The sequence below is a fragment of the Amia ocellicauda genome, chromosome 4, assembly GCF_036373705.1.
Source record: "Amia ocellicauda isolate fAmiCal2 chromosome 4, fAmiCal2.hap1, whole genome shotgun sequence".
Classification (NCBI taxonomy): domain Eukaryota; kingdom Metazoa; phylum Chordata; class Actinopteri; order Amiiformes; family Amiidae; genus Amia; species Amia ocellicauda.
In genome coordinates, this window is record NC_089853.1 from 52,471,276 (window position 1) to 52,497,459 (window position 26,184).

Genomic DNA, 26,184 nt, shown 5'->3' on the forward strand with positions numbered 1-26,184 from the left:
AGCTTTAAGAAAGCTAATTCTAAAATCATAATCTCTGCAATTACTGTCAGTTATAATGAACATGAACACTACAAAGTAAACTGAATGGTGTTTTTAAGCAGTCAATACTATCCAAAGCAAATTCACAGTCGTCTTCACAGTATGGATCATAAAAAAAAGACGCTAATACAACTGTGCAAGCTTTAGTCAGCTCTGCCAGAATTTACAGAGCCCTGCTGAGATTTAACAGAATTTCCCATTAGGTGGTTGGATTAACAGTTAGATACAAGCAGCTTTGTGTTTTTCCTCACCTCAGCTTTTAATTTTCCTCTAAATAATTTTGGATAAATCGAGTTTCTAGGCTATAGTCCCTTTTAGACAATTGTGTGTAGTACTGCAGCTCATTCATGATAAAAGGCACAATTCAATTCATGGCCAACAATGCATAATTCACAAAAGCTGGTAACACTGTAGCCTAAACACCCCACAAGGAATGGACAATAAAAATATTTTTTTATTTGCTGATTCTGATTAGAGAACTGAAAAGGTCTTATCAAGAACTTGAGTGGGCTAAACACATGCAAAAACAACAGATTTGATTCCAGGTGCCTCTGTTCTGAAGGTTAAAAGATATTCAGATCATCCACAACTGTAGAATTCTAGTGAGGTGAGATTCTCTTTTCTATGCAAGAATTATTAATTGCATCTGGTCTCAGTCTATTTTAACTAAAGCATGGAATAGAATTAGTTAATTGTATTAGGCTGGTGACATTTCACTGCTTGGGTCAACAGTAACTGGAAATAACCGTCAGCAGCAGAATACGTTTTTTGTTTTTTTTTGTTTTTAGATTGTTCCAAGAAGCACATATAATCCTTCTAACAGGTGTATAGAGTCATAGGTCATAGATATAACACAGCTGGATAATTTGTGTTTGCCTTTTAATACAACAATAACATGCATATGAAATGCACGTAATTGGACACGTACTTTTTGCCATCCTAGGTCAAAACCTGCACTGATCATCATTCTCTTTTGTGGTATTCATATGCACAAGGCATTGTCCATTTCAGAAAAAACTATATATTTGGACAGTTCTAAATGGATGTGGAATACCATTCATAAGGAGCCACTGTGTTACAAAGCCATGTAGTGTTAGATGTATACACTGGCATTCAAATTATCTTATATTAATGGGCCTTCCTTCAACAGGCTATTGGGAAAGATTTTAGAGCCACATTAAATCCCATTCCTTCATCTCAATAAGCAAAATATTCTCTCTCTTTCTCTCAGGGGACATGAAAGACAGGGCTCAATTTGGATGTTGTAACTGCAAAAATATATTTCTGGTTACTGACTAGTCTCAGATCAACAATTGAGGTGACATTCATTATCGCCCAACCTTTCAGGCTACATTGCGTTTGGCTCCCAAATTATTGTTGATAAGGTGCGAGACTAACAGCATGAAAATAAGGGCTTTGTTAGACTTTAATGAAAAAAGAAAAAAGGAAAGAAAAAGAAAAAACAGAATGGTGGATTTTACTTCTTACTTTTCTGCATACCAATTGGTGTAAAATGAGTCTCAACTTGCACAAAGACTTGGATTGTACAAGTTCACTCTTGCTCTGATTTTCTCTGCAATGTTGTGTACAGACAAGATGCTGCACATAAAAACAAATAACTACAATGCAAATGAACAGGCAGTTCAGGCAGACACCATTTAGCATTGATTTAAAAGGAAATCTGGGCTGGGGTAATCCAGTCAAACCACTGCAGAAATTCAAAGTGAGTTACAGTGTGACATTCCCAAGGCATGTAACGAAGGACACTGACTTAGTGCATTAAAAAAAAGTTTATTTTTTTGATGACTACTTTGTAAGCCATGTTTTGCAGGAACACAATCAAAGTGGTCAAATAAATAAATAAATCCTGCACATTAATTTTAAAAGCTTTTGATCAACTTAAAGCATTTTTTGGAGTTGTCAGTTAAATGTGTATGCAGTAGTGTGATTGATACAATGCAAGGCATGGTTTGCAAATACTTATTGTAGCTGCATGAATGGTTGGTGACCTTAATATGCCATTTTGAACGTAACTATATTACATCACATTACCATTCGTTTTTTTTTTTTTTTTTTTAAGTGAATGTCCCAGTTAAGTTAGTCTGATAAGTCATCATTTTTAAACACTGGTTTGTTATTGATCAATAAAGCAAGAGTCTTGTTCAATTAAAAGAACATAGGTCCTGATTGGCTGTTCTGGAGATCCAAATGATCTACAAGTGACAGAATTTATCAAAGGACCTGCTTAATTGATTAGCATTAAATGTGTCCTAAGTCCATATAAATCGATGGTTTAAAGGTGATCTGTAACACGTGCTCGATTGCAGCCCTCCCACACCAGGATTGGAGTCTTCTGCTCGAATAAGTATCTGTATTTGTAGGGTGAAAACACATACCGGAAATAAAGCAAATAATTAATGCAATGAGACGTGGGTGTGTGGGCAGGGGAGTGTTTCATGAACTTGTTCAAACAGAAAGCGATAAACCCATGGAAACACTTTAAATACTTCAGGAAAGCTTGTGTAAAGGGAGTTTGGTTTCATTTCCAGATTTTGAGTGCAGTACTAACTGACAGTGAAGAATAGACCATTGTTAGTAAAAACAAAACAAAACAAAAAAACTTACGCCACGATTAACGATTAAAGTGGGTGGGATGCAAATAAAGACAACTTTCAGCCTCCAACTACCAAAGGAGCAGTGCCGTGTTAATTGGATAAAGCTTTTACACACATGATAAATTTAAGTTACAGGGTTCAGAACCAGCACATGGTACAGTGAGATACAGTTTGTGGATTTGGTGGTGAAAGGGTTCATTCTGTGCCCTGGAGTTCAGCTTTCCCCCACATTCTTGGAATTTTAAGAAGGGAGCCATGCAGCAACTAGGCAGAAAGTTAACTCTTTAACCACCTGAGAGATCTCTTTCCTGAACGGGATACCTTGCTGGAAAGCATATGAACTGGAGTGCTGGAGAGATGTGATTTTCCATCCTTTGTCCCACCGACGTGCTTTTTCCGCTGCCTCCACTTATGTAGACAGAGGCAATGTCGAACTCCAAACTTCTAGAACTATCACTTTTTTACTAGGGATCTGGATCTGTACTCACTCACTCACACACACACGTCATCTTGGCTCCACACAACCCCCTCCCCTGCCCTCCCTTATACACAAGCACATGTCTTGTAGCACTTCATCTCTTCTTTTTGCTCTCTTTCTTTGGCTTCTGTCGAACCTGGGGCAAAGGCCCTTTGGGTTTTCGGCTCTGCTCAGCGCCGCGCATATCATGGGGTTCAGCCTCCTAGTGGTAGAAAAACCAGACGTTAGAAACAGTGGTGTTACAGCGGGGGTCACAGGTCAGTTTTTGTTGGAATGGTAATATAAGTGACAGATAGCACAGGGAAAATCTTCAATGTAGTATTTGCCCAAAATGTCTCGGAAGAGAAGAGCAATATTGTTTGGGTCACGTTCTTGTCCGTCTCTAGGTCTACCAATTCACAAAACCTGTCTAACTATGGCCCACCATGGCCCTATCACCTATTTCAAACCAGCTACGTTAACCAAATTCTCCACAGGTTACATGTTTTGAGGTGCATATAAACCTGAACTACCCCACACTGGTATTAATAAAATACAAAATAAATGTTAATTGTGGAATGCTGTCAATTTTATCCCTCAAAAAACTTGAAAAGGGCTTTGGCCTGTTATGCTGTAAAAACATGGGGGAACGAATCAGGCCCTTGGGAAATTAATCAGCTTGTGTGATATCCCTTGTTATTTTAAGCACTGTGCCAGTCAGATAATGGCCTAATTTCACCCCTTTGCTTTTATTTGCATTGTATTTAATGAGTTCAACACATGGATTGCCTGATATGATTACTATAAGAAGCAGGTCCAGGTCCAGGGTGTTTACATCCAGGTGTAATTTAAACTCAAGATCACTGACACACTTTGTCTGAAATTATGCGAGAGGCTGATTCAAGTAAAGTGGAGTGGCAGAAAAGATTTAGAGGAGATAGGAGGTTTAGCGATACAAACGTGCAATTTCTTTATGCTTCAACAGTATGATTAAAGTAAATTAATACAACAAAAATAGAAATTCTTATTTTTTATAAACATTTCTAATTTAAAAATCGAAAGGACATTTTCTCCAATGACCCTTTTTGTTTAGGGATGCAAGTACCCTGCCCTCATCTCCCTTGTGTTCTTCAAGGATTGCGGGCAGTAAGGCAAATTAAGGCATAAATTGAGGGATGGTATACATAGATTATGTTAAATGTTATGCTGTGCAGTTCCCTTGGGGAACATTTTTTAGAAGCTAATTTTACACATGAGATGGCAAATCAGAAGAGAAATGATACAAGACAGTTCCAACAGAGAACATTTCATCAGATGTTCAATGCCAGTAAATAATAAATGAAAGAGCAGAAAGTTGCCTACTTGGTGGTTCCTTATAGCTTTTCATACCAAAAGCTGGAACTAGTGCCCTTTCCATTGATAATGAAAAAGTACAGATGGAGGGGTTTCCTTTTCCATAAAGATAAAGTTTAACGCTTATTTCAGGATCTAATCCATAATAAGTAATCATAAAAAAGAACCAACACAAATAATCTAAATTCACAAAAAATCCCAATGTTTGCAGTAGGTTTCCTCAAGGATGACAGGCTAATAAAATCAACAACAAAAAACTACACATCTATCTTTACAGCAAACCCTGTGTCTCAGAGAAAAGAAAAAGCAGCTAAACTAAGGCACAACATTTGAGCAGCTGGAAAATTACAAAAAAATAATAATAATAAAAAAATAGGCAAATGTACTGACTAATACGGACTAATTTATATATATATATATATACACACCCTCTCTTTTATTAGCGTTTCACTCACACTGTGGAATGTCAAACAAATCAACTTCAGGCCAAACACAAATGTTTTCTGATTACATTCATTCTCATTGTTAGGTATGCCTGAGAAATTCCAATTTCCTTTTTTTCCCCTCTCTCTCTCCCTCTCTCCAGGAAGCAAAACTTTTTAACAGAAATTCAACAAATGCATTAAGGGAGGGGGAGAGTGAACGAAATCCTTGATAACATGGAGAGGTACCTGGTCGTGTGCCTTGGAAGAAGGGATAATTATGGCAAGGATGCAGACAAGCTGGAACAGGGCGCCCAGGAACAGGCCGTAGCGCAGGACACTTTCCAGGAAGGTCGGCTCCGGGACGTCCGGGGGCGAAAGGTCCAGTTCCGTGGCCATGGCTCCTGAGTGCTGCTGTGATCTGGACCTCCCTGCAGTGCGGCCACAACGCCCTTTCAAATGGTCTCAAGCTCTAGATGGACTGAGCAAAAGTTTGCATAAGTGCACCGATCCCTAACCATAAGTGAATAAATCAGACTCCAAAGTGCAAATGGTAATTTGTGCTCAGACAGCAACTACACGTGTCAAACCCTGGCCTTAAATGACATTAACAAGGCTTTGTTGTTTTCAATAGAAATGAGGTGTGGTACAGGAGGTTATACATGTATGTATAGAACAACGTTTTGCAAATTGGAAACGAATTTAAAGCTTAGCTATATATATTTACTTAGCTTATGCTATGTGAAAATAAGCGACCGCGAAAGCTTAATCGATACAATTATAATGAAATGCATGTTTGTTGCGTTTAAATTAAACCAACCAAAAACAGTAAGCTGCATGCACCTACACATTAAGTTGATTCAACTCAGGGATGGGTAATACAATACAAAAAAACGCTGAAAAATAAAGCAACTCTTTACCATTATGATTGTTTTCTTTCACAATAACCACTTTGCGTTACATAGTATTTAAATGTTTCCGTTTTACTTGTTATAATAATGATACGTACCCTACGTCTGTGTGATTTCATTCAGTAAGATCCTACAGGAAATACAGTCAGATACACAAACTAAATATCCGGTTGGTAAGGGAAAAGAAAAGAAAAAAACAGCTAAATGTTGGAAACACCGCCATCTACAGTGGGGATGTATTATTAAAGCTTGGTATTTAGTGGCTATAGAAGTATTAACCACTTTTCGAGTTTTTCACATTTCGTTCTGTTACACCCTGGAATTTTGATTTAAATGGGGTCCGTGTACGTTTGCGTCCATTCCTTTTTCATTTTTTAACCATGACCAGAAAAATAAAAAACGAACGGTTGTTGTATTTTTAAAATGCAATGTTTAAATACCAAAATTTGAATTAGAACCGTATACACAAAATGCTGCGCACAAAATTAAATAGACGTCTTTTCAGATTTTTGTTTATGACTCTTTGCACCTTTATTAAACATTTAAAAAATGCACAAATGAATATGGAAAAAAGTAGATTTTTCCGGTTTTCTTAAGCCAAATTAGACACCCGGAAATAATTTATCCACGCACTGTTGAATGAGAGCTTAGAGCCATGTCTTTGGAAGCATACAGAGAGGTGATTTGTGACATGATTTTAAAACACAACACGCACACGGACATTGCAGAGCACCTGTGTCAACTTAGTGCCGGGCGAGGTTGTTCGGCGAGGAGTGTCAGAAGATTTTGTGCCAGTCACTGTCTGACACTCAGCTGGAGATAGCTGTATCGATAGCAGTACAAGAAGTAAGTAATAAGATATTAAGTCTTAATATCTTAATATGTATATCTTAATATTGGCCTAGGTGTCTTATGGTCTTATCTCGACAAAGCTGTATTCATCAGCGCCGGTTCTAGGATTGAGTTATCGTCATTTGCCCAGCACTTTTTTAAGGGGAAGGCATGGACAGAAGATGGCTTACCAACATACACTGTCGGACTTGTTCACAGCTCGAACGGTCTATTGGCCGGTTGAAAATGCTCCGATGATACTGTACATTGCGCATCTTGGTTTGATCACCATGACCGAAGTGCGGTAAAACTCAAAGACCTGCTTCTGTCTCTGCTTAAAAAAGCCTGCTTGAGCCTGCGCGGTCGTAAATTGATGATCGGTTATTTGGCAGCAAAGGGAATTCGAGCTGCTGAAAGTCGGGTTGGACGAGCCCTCCGGACAGTAGATCGGCCATACCATGCAGTTGTAAGCCATTATTATTATTCTTATTATTATTCTTATTATTATTATTATTATTATTAATAATAATAATTCGTATACATTATTTTTATATCCATCAAAACAGTATTGAATTGCCCCAGGGGATTGTTATTTAAATATTATTAATAATACACACTACTACATTACTGCTACCGCAACATTTGCTATTTCAACCTCTATAGTTGGCATTACCTCTGCTACTTCTACTATTAACAAATATTGGACAAATAATGCAAACATGACATTGTAATTCTTGCAGTATTTGTTTCCCTCTTTTTGTCATAGGGTGTGCGGAATCTTAATCCTATACCCTATCGTACGGCTTATACAGGACACAAACTCCATTTAGATCAAAACGAAGGTGGGCATGTTTGGAACACATGTCCTAGCAATTGATGGCTATAGCAGCAAGATCATGGCTTATACCTGTATGCCAATTAAGAATAACCTCACTATTTATGAAGAAGAGTACAGGTTTGTATTTAAAAAGAGTTTCTGGCTTGAACATATATTACATCTGAATATATTGCATATAGAAGAGTCAGTGTTGAGTACTGCCATTCCCATTTTGAACATATCATTTAAGGCCTGCTGTAATCAACAATGGAATGTGGGACCAAATGAGAGTAGACTACGGCAAAGAGTTCTTCTTGACACTGTTTATTCAAGAAATCCTTGCTGACCACAGAGCGAATACAAAACACCATCTTATCATCACACCCAATCAACAAAAGTAGGTGTTCCATTGTGTTGTGGTTTAGATTTTAAATATTACTGTTCTGAAGACTCAATTTTTTAAAAAGAATAAGAACAAAGTAGTACTATATCTATAGATTGCAATAGGGCTGTGCGATATGACGATATATATCGTTTGACGATAGAAAAACGTCTATCGTTTCATATTATGCTCTATTTATATCGTGGTGTCGCAAATCGCACTATTTACGGCAGTATTTTTCTTCATTAGGACGGTTTGCGTTCTCCCCGGTTCTTCCACACGTGTCGGATGCGGCAAGAAATGTGCATTAGAAACACAGACAGACATGAGCAGAGTGAACTGACACACAATAACCGACACAACCAAGAGATACTTTAATGCACAAGCGCACACGGTCAGCCCCACTCTCGTCGCCGGGCTAAACTCGGTCTGCAAGCAGCACCCACGACAATACACGATCGCACCCCCAACCCCGCTAATTTAGACGGATATAATTTGTATAAAATTAAAGGATAATAGTTTGTTTGCATTTTAATAAATTGGAAAGCAATGCAAACAGATTCAGAAAGTTTCATGAGATGGTGAACAGTTTTTTTTATTATTATGATTATTATTAATAATAATGTTATTAAAACTATTTAGTATTAACACGTGCTGTACCAGTAAGCAGAATCGAAACGCGACAGTCAGAGGAGAAATGTCCCTGTCTAGCAGATGTTAAATGCGCCACTATAAACTCGGCTGTGGTAACTATAACTGAATCTGTACCATTTTACAGCACGTGTTGCGTGATTACTATTACTTGTGTTATTGTTATGTTACAGTAAATCATGTGTATATGCATGTGAAAAAATATATATCCCATAAAATAACACATGTAATAGTAATCACACACCACTTGCTCTGTTATATATTGCATTCTGCATATATTTACCATGACAGCCTGCATGTAGTTTTGCATATTTAATGATTAAATAAAGTTGTTTAAATGGCTTTGGTCTTATTTTGTAGCTTGATGGGATAAAAACAAGTCATATCGCCCAGCCCTAGATTGCAATAGATGAAATATGAAATTAACAATTTAGTTTTAATTAGTCTCGTTTCACCTGCACTTGTGAAAAGTGTTGGTAATCCTCACAAAAATAAAATTACTAGTTATTAATTTTTTACAAACAACCAAAAACACCTGAAAATCAACAGAAATATATCACTGGTTGTATCCATCTATATTCAGACCGACATACAGTTTTGATTTATACATTTACTTATGTTTGTTAACTATTTTAGTTGATTTTATTCTAAAATTAGATGTAAGATGCTTTCAATAAAAATATGCAATTTTTAAGAACTTTTGCTTACAATGAAATCACAACAGTGGTACATATACTTGAGTATTTACATTTTCTGCTACGTGTACTAAACTACATTACAGAAAAAGTTTACTTGTGACTCCACAACATTGTCCTGGTACTGAATTATTTTTAGTCCACTGTGATATAACTGATCACCTGTTTTATCACTTGTTTATTCACCAGAGAGGATGTGGCCTGAAATTAATAACAGGGTTAATTACCCTTTGAAGGAGGCTGTTGTCCAGCTGGTTGACCAAGAAGTCATTGACATAGACTGCAACCTAACAAGATACTGTGTGTCTAACCTTGTCTGTCAACTGTGTCATCTGGGCATAAGCAGGGTTGTAGAGGCCTGGAACAACCACAGGACTCCTGGTATGCTAAATAATGTTTAAAACAAAACTCGACAAGCAGTTGACATTCATAACAAATTTAATAATGGTTAACATTCCCCAACGGTTACAGGAAAAGGAATCCCCAACCAGCTTGCACAGGGTGGTTGTGCAAAAAAAATCTCAGCAGCACTACTGCCCCATGGAACTGAAGCAGCTGATCTGTACATGGACACAATACTTCTTTGACAAATGTTTCTGCCTTTGAAATGGACCCTTTCACGAGTGAACATGAGAAGGTTACAGTGGAACAACTGTTTTCTGAGTTGTGTCCAGACATCACTTATTTGCTCAATAATGCGGTCAACAAAAACTTTGCCTTTTAAAGAGGCTTTGATCTCTCTAGTCAACCTAACCAAAAGATACTCATAAAGGCCATGCTTATTGGCTTTTATCTGTGGTTTTCCATCAAATGCTCTTTCTAGAAACGTAAAACAAAATGATAAATGTAAGATTTTGTTAATTGTGTCTGTCAGCATCAAACTAGTACATCTGTTTTTCTTGTTAGTTCTTGTTTTAACTGAATCAGCTGTGTAACAAAACTTTAAATATCAACTGTCAAATAAACCACTGAACTAAACTTGAAATCACTGAACAGCTAAACATTTTTTTCTGAGTAATGCAGGCCTACTCTACCTTAATGATGTCACTAAGAGCTAACAATGCTTCAGAAAGACATTGTTACGGAGATCTTCCTCCCTGTATTTCAAACACTGATCAACTGATCAACACAAAGTTTGCATCCGATCAGGCTTCTGCAGCAGGTGGCAAAAACCGGTTGATCAATGGGTCCTGCAATATATAAAATGTCACAAAAGTTGTACATATAGTGTAGGGTGTGTTAAAAAAAAAAAAAAAAGCAAAAAGGCAAGTTTTGTCCTGGCTACCTTAAAAAAAGACATGTCATTTAGTAAAACACATAAATACTGATTACCCCATGCTATCACTTTCTGTTATATATACACTCACCTAAAGGATTATTAGGAACACCATACTAATACTGTGTTTGACCCCTTTCGCCTTCAGAACTGCCTTAATTCCACGTGGCATTGATTCAACAAGGTGCTGAAAGCATTCTTTAGAAATGTTGGCCCATATTGATAGGATAGCATCTTGCAGTTGATGGAGATTTGTGGGATGCACATCCAGGGCACAAAGCTCCCGTTCCACCACATCCCAAAGATGCTCTATTGGGTTGAGATCTGGTGACTGTGGGGGCCAGTTTAGTACAGTGAACTCATTGTCATGTTCAAGAAACCAATTTGAAATGATTCGACCTTTGTGACATGGTGCATTATCCTGCTGGAAGTAGCCATCAGAGGATGGGTACATGGTGGTCATAAAGGGATGGACATGGTCAGAAACAATGCTCAGGTAGGCCGTGGCATTTAAACGATGCCCAATTGGCACTAAGGGGCCTAAAGTGTGCCAAGAAAACATCCCCCACACCATTACACCACCACCAGCAGCCTGCACAGTGGTAACAAGGCATGATGGATCCATGTTTTCATTCTGTTTATGCCAAATTCTGACTCTACCATCTGAATGTCTCAACAGAAATCGAGACTCATCAGACCAGGCAACATTTTTCCAGTCTTCAACTGTCCAATTTTGGTGAGCTTGTGCAAATTGTAGCCTCTTTTTCCTATTTGTAGTGGAGATGAGTGGTACCCGGTGGGGTCTTCTGCTGTTGTAGCCCATCTGCCTCAAGGTTGTACGTGTTGTGGCTTCACAAATGCTTTGCTGCATACCTCGGTTGTAACGAGTGGTTATTTCAGTCAAAGTTGCTCTTCTATCAGCTTGAATCAGTCGGCCCATTCTCCCCTGACCTCTAGCATCAACAAGCCATTTTCGCCCACAGGACTGCCGCATTCTGGATGTTTTTCCCTTTTCACACCATTCTTTGTAAACCCTAGAAATGGTTGTGCGTGAAAATCCCAGTAACTGAGCAGATTGTGAAATACTCAGAGCGGCCCGTCTGGCACCAACAACCATGCCACGCTCAAAATTGCTTAAATCACCTTTCTTTCCCATTCAGACATTCAGTTTGGAGTTCATGAGATTGTCTTGACCAGGACCACACCCCTAAATGCATTGACGCAACTGCCATGTGATTGGTTGGTTAGATAATTGCATTAATGAGAAATTGAACAGGTGTTCCTAATAATCCTTTAGGTGAGTGTACAGTGGCCCCCAAGTGTTAGTACATGCAGCACTTAAAGCAAACCCAAAGTGGCATTTACTGAATAGATAGCAGGAACAGGATTGCAAGCTAAATACTACAACACCTGAACTTGTGATCCTTACAGAAGTAATTACCATGTGTCCAAATAATTTCCCTTAATTTTAAAAGGTCTATTGCAGTGATTCCCAACCTGTGGGTCGTAGAGGTACTGCAGGTGGGCCACAAACATATTTTTAAATGCTTTTAAAATAGGAATACATTTTTTGTTAAATTTTTTTTTAATAATAATTAGGCCTGTCTTGGAAGGTTCGAAGGACCGTTCGGTCTCCAGACCTTCGGAGGTTTTGAAGGTTTGTCACGTGACAATCACTTAATTTTTTTTCTCTTGTTGATCGAAGTTGGCTGTATTCGAAACCGCATATTACCCATACTACACGTACTACATACCAACATTTCAACATTACTGAAATGTTGGTATGTAATACGTATAGTATGGGTAGTATGTGGTTTCAAATACAGCCATTGACTTCAGATGTCACTCGTAGTCTATCTACATTTGATTTGTATAATGCCCATTACTTAAATAAAAGTCGTGGAATATAACAAAGTTAAAAACCATTGTGTCAGCAGGTATTGGACCAGATTAAATTTAAAGAATGTATTTTGAAAATGTACGATTACACTGATAATTTTTTTTTTCTTCTGAAAGAGTACTATCCCCCCATCTATCAGCATGCATGTGGACCACTCTGTGTTATTCTGCATTATTGTTTCTCTATCTGCCATCGTGCAAAGTGTTGTGCAATATAATGCAAACGTAAAAAAAATAAAATAAATAATGTCTCAAAAAACATCTGCCGTTTGGGATTTTTTGCTAAATGCACAGACGACACACAAGAAGTTGAATGTAAGCTGTACAACTGAAAAGTGGTATATCACGGAGGAACTACCATTCTCCGGGATGATTTAATCAATGTAAATTTAACTTAATATGCATAATTTATTAGGTTTAATGGGTCAATTGCATCAAACTGAAAGCAGCGCACTAACTGGAGATGATCCCATGGTTAGTAAGCAGCTCTGTACTAAGTTCATTGCAATTTACCCATTATTATGAATTATTATTATATACTGAAAAATATATAATGTTGACACAAACTGTAGAAGGGAGTCTTTTTCTTTAGTTAACCCAACTATTAAGGTTACTGTGTTCCAGTGTCTTTTGTATTTACTACTTTCAGTATAGTTGTCTTTTTTTAATGTTACTGAACACCGGGGTTTATTCATCAAGGGTTTTACACCGTTTTACTACCGATTCGTTATTTCAGACACTATTTTCTCTATTGAATAAAATACAAATTAAAGATAACATGCATACGTCACCACACATACAGTTTATTAAGAGTAAAGTGATATTACTGGAAGGTTAACATCTTTCATGCAAGTTAAATCAATAGCCTACCTATATATAAATCATGTGCTTTTCAAAATAAATTAAAACACGATTACTGTTCAACATAACACATTTTAAACTACAAGGGGATGTTTTATTTTGTTTATATGGATTAATTGAAAAAAAAAAAAATGATTTCAGTTCTATACACTTATTAGCTAATGTGACATCATTGACAAATTATACAAATGTATTTAAATTTATTTAAAAATTAGTTTTTGAATGGATTTTGTGGGTAGTGGGCCTCAAAGATTTATGATGTTGATCAAGTGGGCCTTGGAATGGAAAAGGTTGGGAAGCCCTGGTCTACTGTATTATAATTTAAAAAATATGTTTTTTTGTAAAATATGTTCCTTGAAAAGGGTGCTTATCTTTCTTTACAATAAAGGTTTATTTTTTTTGTTCTCTAATGCAATGGAATTCATACATTTGACAGTGCAGCTTAAGTGTCCAAATACTTAAAAAAAAGAATAACAAAAAAACAATGTACATACATCACGTACCCTTGCACACTATGCAAGCGAAAGCTGCTTTTATTTTCTCTGTTTGGACTCCCTGTTAGACTGGACATCTCGGAAAGCTCTTTGATAGTTGAGATAACTTGCTGAAGGCCCTGTGAAGCCAGCACCACCTCTTCTATCTTATCATAGACTTCTCTTAGAGCTGAAGTCTCGTCATCTTTTCGACTTGAGCTAAAAAGTAATTTTAAATAGATTAGTAGAGATTGTGCAGGTGAGAAATGTACTCACAAATTTTGTGTACCTTCTCTTCCTGCCTTGAAACTCTGTGAAATCTTGCTCTGCAATGGCAAAAACCTTGCGGGCATTCTGCTTCCAGTAGAGGGACCCTGGGTACATGGGGATGACATGACCTGGTTGCCATATCATTCTTGATATGTTAAGCAGCTTAAAAATACAAACAAAAATGTACCTTTAGTTCCTTCAGAGTCAAGCATCTCATTACCCTGGGCATCAGTGAGAATTACAGGATCATAACTGCCAAGAGCATCTTGAACTTTCCCGACATTGCCATGTACTGTAGCCTCACATTCGATGAAACGGACTACCACCATCCTGCTCAGCCTCAATTAACTAAATCAGCTATGTAAGTGGATCTGGAAGACATAATACACATTACAAGTTCAAAATTTAAATTCAAACACACACACACACACACACACACACATTATACACGTCAGCCACACAATCATTTCCAGTAATTCTTGTTAAAAAAGGAGGCTACGTAGACATTTGAGTTATGTCTGGCTCTGAGAGATTAGGTGTCCAGTATTAAGAAATGGATAAAAATAGAAAAGTACCTAAGAAACGGCAAACTATTAAAGCAGATTACATTATAATATACATCAACAGTGGAACAAATGCCCAGGTGTATAAGAAAAGGACAGTGATAAACAAAAAAATATAAATTAATCTGTATAAACTTTCACAAGTTTAAGTAAAACATTGAATAGCCAGTGACCAGTGAGTATAGTTCCTGAGGAAATATAGCCTACCCCTTTTAACTGTGTAAAATGTTAAAAATTATTATTATAAAAAGGAACATAACTGTGGCTCATTATTATACTCAGAATCCTTCTAAGTTAATACAAATAATGATATAGGCCTACCTCTGAAACGAGCGAGTCATGGACTCTCTCGGAGGTGCTGAGACAGCCGCGGCAGGTGAACCAGCAGCAGCAGAGGGTGTAGTGGTGCATGTGAAGGAGAAACGCTGAGCGGCGGCTGCTGGGGGTGTTCCCGAGGAGAGAAGCCCTCTATCCACTTCGTCCCCATGGATCTCATAATGTCCACGGGCAGTGAGGTCTAGGACGCTGAAGTGAAGTGATGTTCGAATCATCCGTTAAGTACTGAGTCTGCAACGAAACCTTAAAAACAACAACAAGGTTAAGGTTAATTAGCTGTTACACCCTCCTCCCTTTAAACTCACACCTGTGACCACACTAGATGTTACCAAAAAGGCTAACTACGTCTAGCTTTCCGATAATTACTGGCTGTTTTTTTCTGTAACCTAATAACACTGACCAGGTTTGTACTCACCTGAAGAATTCGACTTATTTTCTCCGCGCTCATATCATCGTCCTTCAATGTTACCCTTTTGCTCCCTTTAAAAAGAATAAACTGATCCATGTTTCTGCTGAATTACGCTTCCACATGTGACAATGCACCTTTCATTAAGGGGCTTTCTTCGAAGTGGTGCCGATAAGGTCATCTAAATGTTCCGGGTCAACGCAAATAAAATGACGAAATCAAATTTCGCAATTGTATAAAACACAAAATAGTTGTATACCAATTATTAGATTTTCGATTAAATAAGCATTTTATATAAGGAAAATAAGATATTAATCAGATACAACCTTATTATCTCTCTTAACCAATCTAAAAACAAATAAAGAAGAAAACACATTTTTCGTTTTTGATTTATGGGTTAAAAAATGAAAAAGGAATAGACGCAAAAGTACACGGATCATCCCACATTTCATTTACACTGTTACACAACCCACTCCATACTTTCAATATAGGAAAAAATAGGAGTATTCACGCCTTGACACTCCTAAATAAGCTCAGGTGCAAACAACTGCCTTCAGAATTCACAGAATAAGTTGAATGGAGTATCTGAGTGCAATGAATGTGGACATGTTGTCAAATTACCTGTTTTGGTAAGCTCCTTGAGTTGGGTAGTGCATTGAAAGCAAAGAAACTACCATGAAGACCACAGAAGTTTCAAAACGAGATAAAGTTGTGGAAAGGCACAGATCAGGGGAGGGGTATACAAATATTTCAAAGGCATTGAATATCCCTTGGAGCACAGTCAATCATTAAAAAGTGGAAGATATACGGCAATACCAGAATCTGCTTAGAGCAGGCCGTCTTCCCAAACTGAGCAACTGGGAAAGAAGTGCAATTGTCAGAGAAGTTTCCAAGAGGCCAAAGCTTAGGTATTCTACAAATCTGGCCTGTAGGGAAGAGTGGCAAGAAGGAAGCCATTCTGAAAAAAGCTGATGTAAAATCTTTGCAAAATGATGTGGCAATTCCAATTCTGTGGTCTAATGAAATTAAAATTGAACTATTTGGCCTAAATGCAAAGCGTTATGTCTGGCGCAAACTGAACACAGCACATCACCCCGGTAACATCATCCCTACTGTGAAGCATGGTGGTGGCAGCATCATCTTATGAGGATGCTTTGCAGCTGCAGGGACTGGAAAGCTGGTCAGGTATGGAGAGAGATCACTGTCAAAAAGATGAATATGCGTTAAAACTTTGTACTTGTAAATGCAGAAACAAATCACAAATTACATATTTGTGAGTTACAAGTTGCATATTTGTGAGTTACCACTTGCATATTGTTCTAATAAGTATTTATAATAAGTAATATAACTCATGAAATATAGAGCATGAAATAACTGTCAAAATACATCACAAAAGTCACAGGTCAAGATTGTGGATTGTGGAACAATCAATGAGGATTTAACAGTGCATGTGTTCAGCTACGGAACGCTGGTGTTGTGACCTGTGAATGGTGAAATGAAATGTTGATGCTACAGACCAATGTCTGTACAGACTGTGACGTCATGCTCATGACCCAAAGCAGACAGCCAAAACAACATCTTAAAAACAAGAAATTGGCCCAGTCAAAGCCCAGACTTGAATCTGATTGAGAATCTGTGGCAAAACTTGAACATTGCTGTCCAACAATGATCCCTATCCAACTTGACAGAGCATCAACATAGTCAACAAGAATTGGCAAATATTGCACAATCCAGATGTGCAAACCTCACAAAAGACTCACAGCTGAAATTGCTGCCAAAGGTGGTTCTACCAAGTATTGACACAGGGGGGTGAATACTTATCTAACCAAGATTTTGTAACTGTTGTTTCACAATATTAAAATCTCTTGCCTCTTCAAATCATTGAATAGGCTGTGTAAATTGAAGGATAGCGGGGGAATCCCATTTCAATGCAGATTGTAACAACATAATTTGAAAAAGTCCAAGGGGGGGGCGAATTCTTCCTATATCCTCTGTATGTAACACATTTAACAGTGTGATTGAGCTGTTTTGACTACACTGGGGTGATATTTCCCTTTAAATCTATTAGTTTTCTCTTCACAGTATTTGCCATGAATTAAAAAGACAAACTCCTGTAAGCTTCACTCCACTGACTGAACTATTTATACTCAGTAATTAAAACAGTTGTCACTTTTGGCTTCCCCTCCTCCTATTCTCTCCTCCTCTGATGTTACCGAGACTTACCTTTTTATTTTATTTATGTATATCGAGTCCTTTTACCAACACTTAGAAACATATTCCATAACAAACTGCTCCATGTGATCCTGTATTAAAATGGCTATTGTGGGCTATTTCCAACTCATTCTGTATGTATAACCATAGGCGTAGGTTTAGGTGGGGACATGGGGAGAATTTTAAATTGTCCCCCCCAATAATGTATTTCCGGATCCAAAGGTGTAGGGGATGCGTCCCCCACAATTCTGAAATGAAACCTACGCCCCTGTATAAAACTCCCCCCTGAACAGGAAAAATCTATTTTTTTGCCACTTGGTGAGACACATGATATGTATTGGGAATCCCAGAGAAAGTTGGTAACTACAGCAAAATAAAAATAAAATATATATATTTTAATGTGCTAGAGATCTGAGACAACCACAGCTTTGGATCCTACGTTTTGTGCCACTACTCGACAGAGTCATAGAAGCAAAGCCATTTTCTAGTTTCTTGTTTAGACAAACGGAACCTCAAAGCTGTCATACCTCCCTTGGATATCTGTGAAAGGAGCAGGAGGGGTGTATGGGTAATTTAGAACTTGATTCAATTAGCACCCTACTAAGAAGGGAAAGTGGCACACTCCATGAAATAAAGTGTCTCGCAGTTAGGAACTCACCCTATGATAGACACAGATTTTAGTTTTTACCCATGGAAATGACAATCAGCTTTTATCTCTGCCAGGTGACATATTTGTCTGGAGTCACGGTGGTTTGCTTTGAGCATGATTATTATAAGTATAAAGTTTGTACTTTAAATGCATGTTTTATGGTTGTGGTTATCTGTTTTGTTATTTTGCACTTTATATAATTGTCTCTATCCTTTTCCCAGTGTCTGGTGGTGGACCGCCTTCATACTTAACAGTAACAAATAGATTATCTTGTATGCATTTATATTGTACCCATTGACTGTTCCTGTGGTTGTTCCCAATTATAAATAAAATATTTCAACAGTACCTCTCCTTGACTTAATCTCTAATTTAACTCTGTTTGTGGGGATATTTATATACGGCTTTGAATGCAGGGGTCCCCCTCTCCGACTGATATAAAGGGGGTGGCATAGTTGTTTACATCCACTAGGTGGTGCCATACAAGGAATGGTGTGATGCATAAAGGGATTAGCACATCATTCTGCCGAATGGCCCCATTTCAAAGTAAAGTCTACCATGCACTTTCCATGCAAAGACTAGACAAGTAAATGAAAGTGCAAGGACATTTTAACCTGCTCTGGCTTTGATCGTCACTGGCTAGGAACCACATTTCACATTGTGGCCAATGCTCAGCCTGTCCACTACAAAGTGTCTTAGTTCTGTGTTTCATAATCCTGGAATACACTTGTTTAAATTCCACCTGCATTTGTGATCACAGTTGTAGTAATAATATTAATAATAATGTCTGCAACTGCCCTCTCTCTATTCATCTTAATTAAATCTCCCAATGCCCCTATTTGTTTTCTTATTTCTTCTCTGGCTTTCTGCTTTGTTTATTTACGCATTACATTTTTTAAGAATGTCCATTATCTCTCAAACCCTGTTTCTGGTAACAGACAACAATGTGAGCAATTCATTTATTACCACTTGCACATAAACAAGAAGATGCCGTTTCTCAAAGTCTGATTTTATATATCTGCCAACAGAACTCAAAATTATTCAATTCTATATTATTCAATATTAATGTATATTAATGTATAACTTGGCAGGCTTCAAGAGGGCAGTATTAGTAAGACTCTCCAAAAATGATGCTACAACACAGGGTTCTCGAGAAACATTATTTTAGTTACTTACCAAACTCTGATTGGATTTAGTAGCTGGTGTATGAAAACTCGTGGTGTAACAATGCATTTTTCTGGAGCTTTGTGAGACATTATGTTGTTTAAGATAGATAATTTGGGTGCACATACATTATCTTCCCCCTCATAACTGCAAAAAATTAAATAATGTTTTACTCTTTGTATACCCTACCACTGCCTAAGGAACATTTGTAAGCTAAATGCTTCATAATTACCTATAAATCCCAAACTACAGACAAATCTACTCCATATGTCAAAAAAATTCTAATCAATGCAAAATCCACTTTGAAAACATTAAAATACAATTTTTTTGCATGAGCCACTGCCCCTTTCGTCCGCACAGCACTAAGTGCCCTCATAACCTTTTATTGAACTATTTGTTTCATGATACCTTTTACCCATAAGCATTTCCAGCTCATGCTCTTGCATGAGAAAACAGGATTAGCCCTATACCTAGTACGGAGCTTAGAACTCCCCTCAATTACGTGAGCGGTTTTAATACCCAGGTGTCTGACATTTAACCAGCTGAGCTCATTATGCATTAGCCATGATCGTTGCAGGACTGTTTGGTATCATTACAACTTGTGTGTGTGTATATATAATTGCTCCCCTGTCAGGAGTTGTTTAGGTGTGGGAAAGTCACAGTTGATTAAACAAGTTAAGGAAAGACTGGACAGAATTGCATTTGCACAGTATCTTGCCCAGCTAGGGCAGGGTAGTCCTGAAACCAAGGATGGAGGGCAGAGAAAGGACGGAGGGCAAGGACGGAGGGCAGAGTATTTCTGCAAATACCTGAATTCAGGGCTCATTAATTCTTAGTAATGAAGAGGTCAGTTTAAAAAACAGAAGACACTGAGGTCCTGCAGGACCAGGGCTGTCCACGACTGCTTATAAGAGCAGGTTTGGAAAAGACTGTCTTAGTTAACTTGCTTCCAAAAATTATGTTATTGGCCACAAATATCAAACAATGTTTAGGCCTAACCATGCTGCTACCTTCCATAAAGCCAAGGTCTGCATCACAAATAATTAACTATGGCTGTGCACAGTCCAGCAATTCAGAATAAGTTTTCAGTTCTTCTATGAACCAAATCACGTAAATTGGATGTGTTTCTGTTTTTGGATTGCTTTAAATTGTTTGTGTGCATTCTTTTCAAGTTGCCTGCTTTTTACTGACCAATTATAGTCACTTCATATAACTAATCTTTTCAGTGAAAATGTTTAAATCCCAACAGAAACAGATTGTTTTTTTTTAACTATAAATGGGAGAAAGGTGGAGCATATGCATTTTTTTTAAACCCTAAGTGCAATAATGACACACTGTTTGCCTGTGTGTTTTTAATATTTATGAGCACTGAATATCTAAAAATAAAAAGTAAACACCCCCTGACAGTTAAAATCTAATTGCTATATAAAACTTAATTCTCAGCCGAAATGTGTTGGTTCAGATAAAACCATAAAGGAAATTTACCCTGAACAGCTGTAGTTGGCACTGCCCCTAGTATTCTCTCTATTCAGTATAGTTTATTTTTACTAATGTCTAATGACTGTGTACTTGCAACTTAATCTCAAGATGGGGTTTGCTGAGAAGGTAGTGAATGTTAATACAGTAGTTGTCCTCCTCTGCATATCCAGGAAAAACTCTTTTTGGCTAACCCTGTATCATGGCTGTAATGTTAATTACCAAAGTTTCAAAGTGTGGCTTACATAATACGTCATTGTCACGGTTCCCACGTACTCACCCTCTCTCACCGCTAGAGGCCGCTATCTCCCTGTCTTTCCTTTCCCCTCATTGTTCTTTTCTCATCTATTAACATTCTGGTCTCCCATGTGCACTTGTTCACTCTACCTCTGTTTCCATTGGCCCTGCACCTGCCTTCCCAGTTCCTGCTCCTCTTCTTAAACCCCTCACTGCCCTCACTCGGGGCGAAGTCTCGTCAGCCCAGTCTGCGATTCCAAGCATTGTCTCCTCGCTCCTTGTCGACCATTGCCTGTCTTCTCGTTTTCGACTCTGTCTCGCCTTTGCCTGTCTGTACGCCTGATCCCACGACCATTGCCTGTGCCCTCGACCACGTCCTTGCCTAGCCCATTTGTCTTGTCTGCCAGCTCTACGTGAACTGCACCTGGGTCCTTACTCCCTTGCCCTGTGGTCCTCTCCTGAGAGACCCTGACAGTCATGCAATATTTTGCATGAAATCCCTAAACCATAACTCCATACATGGCATACATATACTTAAAAACTGAATTGTAGTATAGGTTCTGGGATACAGTGAGTGCTCACTTATACTGGTCTGACTTTTTAAATGTAATATGCAATGTGAAAAGTATGAGTTAATAAGCAGAATCAAATAGTTCAAAAATAAAGTATTGATGATTTAAGGATTTGGGGATTTTACCCCTCCTCCTCAAACAAATCTATTCAAAATGCTTTAATATTGATATAACCATTCCCACACCTTCCCCGTTGAAATTTCAGACATTTTAAAATTACAAGAAGGGGCAGACTGTCATAGAGAAACTACAGAACACAGAGAAACATTTCAGTTTTAATACATAATATGGCTGAGTTGTCTATTTTATCTTGAAGACAAATTTTACCTGTTAAGAATCAACAGGAGACCTGAAAAGGCAAAACTTGGAAGAGGGAACTATATTACAGTTCTCACATACATTACATATTACATGCTACAGGTTGTTGGACTATAATCACTCGCATATAGCCATATAGGAGACTTAATATTCTGCATTTTCATGCATCCCGTTCTGGGGCTCAGTTCTGGATGATTTATAAACATGCAAACATCTTTATTATGAATTGTTAAAATTATAGCCATAAAGCTGGACTTTATAATTGAAGGAGGAGGCGTACTAGAAACACCAATTGCCTGCGGGAGTGAGAGTGTGGGATATTAGCATTAATGATGGTATACAGCTCATTCTACAGGCTAATTTCAAGCACTCCTTTAAAAACAGCTTTGCATATATACCGAATAAATCATCCAACACTAGTGCACCATAACCATCTTTCAACTGTCTGGATGGTGCGTTTTGGAAGAGGTAGGGAAAGACCTTCACAATTTTTGAAATTCTTTACTTTTTTTACTGAAAAGGACACTTTACACAAATCAGTTCAAGTTCCACAGTTCATTTGTGTACAATGTGGAGCTTTTAGCATTGATGCTTTAGTATGCAGAAAAGAACACATAGTCAGTTTATTCAGTTGCAGAGTATGTTTCAAAACTGTGTATGCCTGACATAGGTGGTGTTAATTTTCAGCATACAATGGGGAAATTTCGAAGGGTTTTTAAAAAATTGGCTTTCAGAATACCATGTCTTCATGACTTACCTATTAGAATTACTTCACACAAAACAAAACTATAAATCCTTGCTTATGTAAATGCACTGCCCGACTGAGGTGATTGACATACATTTAAAGAACAGCTGCCAAAGTCTGTATTAATTAAGCTGCACTGTGGGAAGAAATGAAGAGAACTGATTCACCCACCGAGAAAAGATTAATTCTTAACATCACCATGGCTTCAGGATTTCTTGCTCTCTATCTCACTAGCAGTGTATGCATCTCAGTATGTCGTGTATACGTCTCACTATACAGTGTATGCGCATCTTAGTATATAGTGTATGCATTTCAGCATGTAGTGTATGTGTCTCACTATGTAGTGTATGCGCTTCTCAGTATACACTCACCTAAAGGATTATTAGGAACGTTCAATTTCTCATTAATGCAATTATCTAACCAACCAATCACATGGCAGTTGCTTCAATGCATTTAGGGGTGTGGTCCTGGTCAAGACAATCTCCTGAACTCCAAACTGAATGTCTGAATGGGAAAGAAAGGTGATTTAAGCAATTTTGAGCGTGGCATGGTTGTTGGTGCCAGACGGGCCGGTCTGAGTATTTCACAATCTGCTCAGTTACTGGGATTTTCACGCACAACCATTTCTAGGGTTTACAAAGAATGGTGTGAAAAGGGAAAAACATCCAGTATTCGTCAGTCCTGTGGGCAAAAATGCCTTGTTGATCAGAGGTCAAGAGGTCAGAGGAGAATGGGCCGACTGATTCAAGCTGATAGTAGAGCAACTTTGACTGAAATAACCACTCGTTACAACCAAGGTATGCAGCAAAGCATTTGTGAAGCCACAACACGTACAACCTTGAGGCGGATGGGCTACAACAGCAGAAGACCCCACCGGGTACCACTCATCTCCACTACAAATAGGAAAAAGAGGCTACAATTTGCACAAGCTCACCAAAATTGGACAGTTGAAGACTGGAAAAATGTTGCCTGGTCTGATGAGTCTCGATTTCTCTTGAGACATTCAGATGGTAGAGTCAGAATTTGGCGTAAACAGAATGAGAACATGGATCCATCATGCCTTGTTACCACTGTGCAGGCTGCTGGTGGTGGTGTAATGGTGTGGGGGATGTTTTCTTGGCACACTTTAGGCCCCTTAGTGCCAATTGGGCATCGTTTAAATGCCACGGCCTACCTGAGCATTGTTTCTGACCATGTCCATCCCTTTATGACCACCATGTACCCATCCTCTGATGGCTACTTCCAGCAGGATAATGCACCATGTCACAAAGGTCGAATCATTTCAAATTGGTTTCTTGAACATGACAATGAGTTCACTGTACTAAACTGGCCCCCACAGTCACCAGATCTCAACCCAATAGAGCATCTTTGGGATGTGGTGGAACGGGAGCTTCGTGCCCTGGATGTGCATCCCACAAATCTCCATCAACTGCAAGATGCTATCCTATCAATATGGGCCAACATTTCTAAAGAATGCTTTCAGCACCTTGTTGAATCAATGCCACGTAGAATTAAGGCAGTTCTGAAGGCGAAAGGGGGTCAAACACAGTATTAGTATGGTGTTCCTAATAATCCTTTAGGTGAGTGTATAGTGTATGCATCTCAGTATAGTGTATGAACCACGGGGTGAATAATGTCCCTAACGGCGCCTCATAGTATGAATCGCAGTTTCCTGTTAGAGAGATGAATCAGTGCCCGTCAGTCACTGTCGCGCTGTCGCTGACCCGCACTGTGTGCACACTGCCCGCTCGCAGGGGGCGGGTCTTATTTTTAAACTAGCCAGTAGAAAAGAGAAGGCACTTCAATATGCAGAACACATCTGCCTCCCATTGGTTGTCGCCGAACTCCGTCACTGCGCGCTCGCTGCTAATTTGCATAAAGTTGCACATGCTCAGCTCTGCACTGTCGCTGTCGCCGGGAGATTTTGTCTCTGAGCGGAGCCCCGCCCCCTGTCGCCGGGAGTCGCCGGCTCTCATTGGAAATGAATGGCAGCGTGTCGCTCTGTAGCGCTAGCGAGCGGGCAGTGTGCACGTAGGGTCTGGCAAATCGAGCATGCGCAGGCGAACATAACGAGCATACTTAGCGTGCCTGAGCAATCCTGGGAACTCGGTAATAGCAGGTAAACGATAATTAATTAAATGAAAATGTGAGTAAACGCTATTTCACAAATAAAAAGGTGCTTAAACGGCGTTTATGTGCGTTTACCCTCCACTACAACCCTGCTCACTAGGTAAATAGATGTTTTATTTCCTTCCACTTTCATGATTAAACACAAACTATTGCAGCTGTTTGTAAGTGCAAGTTCAGTCCTCTTTTTATACCCCTGCCAGAAATAATTTAGTGAATCACTACCTGACAAGAGTGTAAAACCAATCTTAGATCTTGCAAGCTAGGTTATTCATAAGTGATCATATTTAATTTCTGATCTGGATCAAATGCATCGGTAGGATTTGATCCTGGCAGTGTGGATGATTGTTACAGCACAGGTGTCATGTAAGTAAAAAATAAAATAAAAATAATAATATTTAAATTAATTTGGTTGCAAAAAAATGTGCAAGTGGATTGGTTTTACTTGTTAGAATAATTCGTATAATGAAATAAAACGATGTGAAAAAAAGTGGATTCATGTGATTTAAACATACTGTACTTTTCAAAGTTTTTACGTTCACAGTTAGGCACTTCATAATACTATGAATATGAATGCATATGTTTTACTAACAAACAATTTGATCATGACCTGCATATAATCACTTAATGTGAATATCGTTAAATGTGGAAAACTCTTAATGTAGGTTAATATACTTAAAACCATTTATATGGTCTTCAGTAGTACTAGTATGCTACCTTATGCTCTTTTAACATCATTATATTGTTAATATTATTAAAAGGTCTCCATATTTTATTGGTAGCATTAGGGAGTGCCTTACTGTAAACATACAAATTCTGAAAAGGAATTATGTTTAAAGCACATTAAGCAACGTTAAGCATTTTCCGCAGTAAGCAGTTTAGACTCTTCCAACCCTGGGGCTGCTGACAGTTGATCTGGATCAGAAATGGCAGTGTAAAAGCATCTAGTGTCAGTAGGACCTCTATGTAACCCTTCTGATATGTACGATGTATACTACATTACAATATTTGGAAAAGCTAACTGTAAGCAGAGCTGATGCAGGGTGAGAATCTTGTTGAATATCCCAGTTGGGGTGCGTACAAGATTTTCTTTTATGGATACTGAAGATTCAGTAGCCATGCCACACTAAGATTCAATAGGCCATCTAATCCACTAAGATTCAATAGGCCAATAGGAAATTCATTCTATCAAGAAACTCCTGTCAAAATTAAGGGCTATAGGACATTCGTAAAATACCACAGGAATACCAAGGGAAATAACTGCTCAATAACTGATCTGAATTTAATTGTGACAACCAACTTCCCATCCTTCCTGCCTTGGCCTAGTCTTTTTTTAACTGGCTTCCATTCCTCCTTATTGTCTTTGCAACATAGACATGCACTTCTACATCACCTACACTCCACCCTGTGGGTTCAGTTAATGAGCTTTGT

The 26,184-nt window shown here is 38.3% G+C and overlaps 1 protein-coding gene and 2 long non-coding RNA genes across 4 annotated transcripts; 1 reads left to right on the forward strand and 2 right to left on the reverse strand.

Annotated features, from left to right (window-relative positions):
• Positions 1-1,810: 1,810 nt before the first annotated feature.
• On the reverse strand, positions 1,811-5,988 carry manbal (mannosidase beta like). Of its 2 annotated transcripts, none has more exons than XM_066702743.1 (3): positions 5,896-5,988; positions 5,136-5,367; positions 1,811-3,334 (listed from the first exon to the last, which is right to left on the reverse strand). In XM_066702743.1, the coding sequence occupies exons 2-3, from the start codon at positions 5,283-5,285 to the stop codon at positions 3,227-3,229; spliced, it is 258 nt and encodes an 85-aa protein (XP_066558840.1). In that variant the 5' UTR covers positions 5,286-5,367; positions 5,896-5,988; the 3' UTR covers positions 1,811-3,226. The 2 variants fall into 2 exon arrangements, with proteins under 2 accessions (XP_066558840.1, XP_066558841.1); XM_066702744.1 differs by lacking the exon at positions 5,896-5,988 and adding an exon at positions 5,807-5,868.
• Positions 5,989-6,431: 443 nt separating this feature from the next.
• LOC136748740 (uncharacterized) lies at positions 6,432-9,957 on the forward strand. Its single transcript, XR_010816616.1, has 3 exons — positions 6,432-6,643; positions 9,363-9,554; positions 9,645-9,957. It is a non-coding gene; the product is annotated as an uncharacterized LOC136748740 (long non-coding RNA).
• Positions 9,958-13,195: 3,238 nt separating this feature from the next.
• On the reverse strand, positions 13,196-15,090 carry LOC136748913 (uncharacterized). Its single transcript, XR_010816661.1, has 3 exons — positions 14,837-15,090; positions 14,140-14,323; positions 13,196-14,056 (listed from the first exon to the last, which is right to left on the reverse strand). It is a non-coding gene; the product is annotated as an uncharacterized LOC136748913 (long non-coding RNA).
• Positions 15,091-26,184: the final 11,094 nt, after the last annotated feature.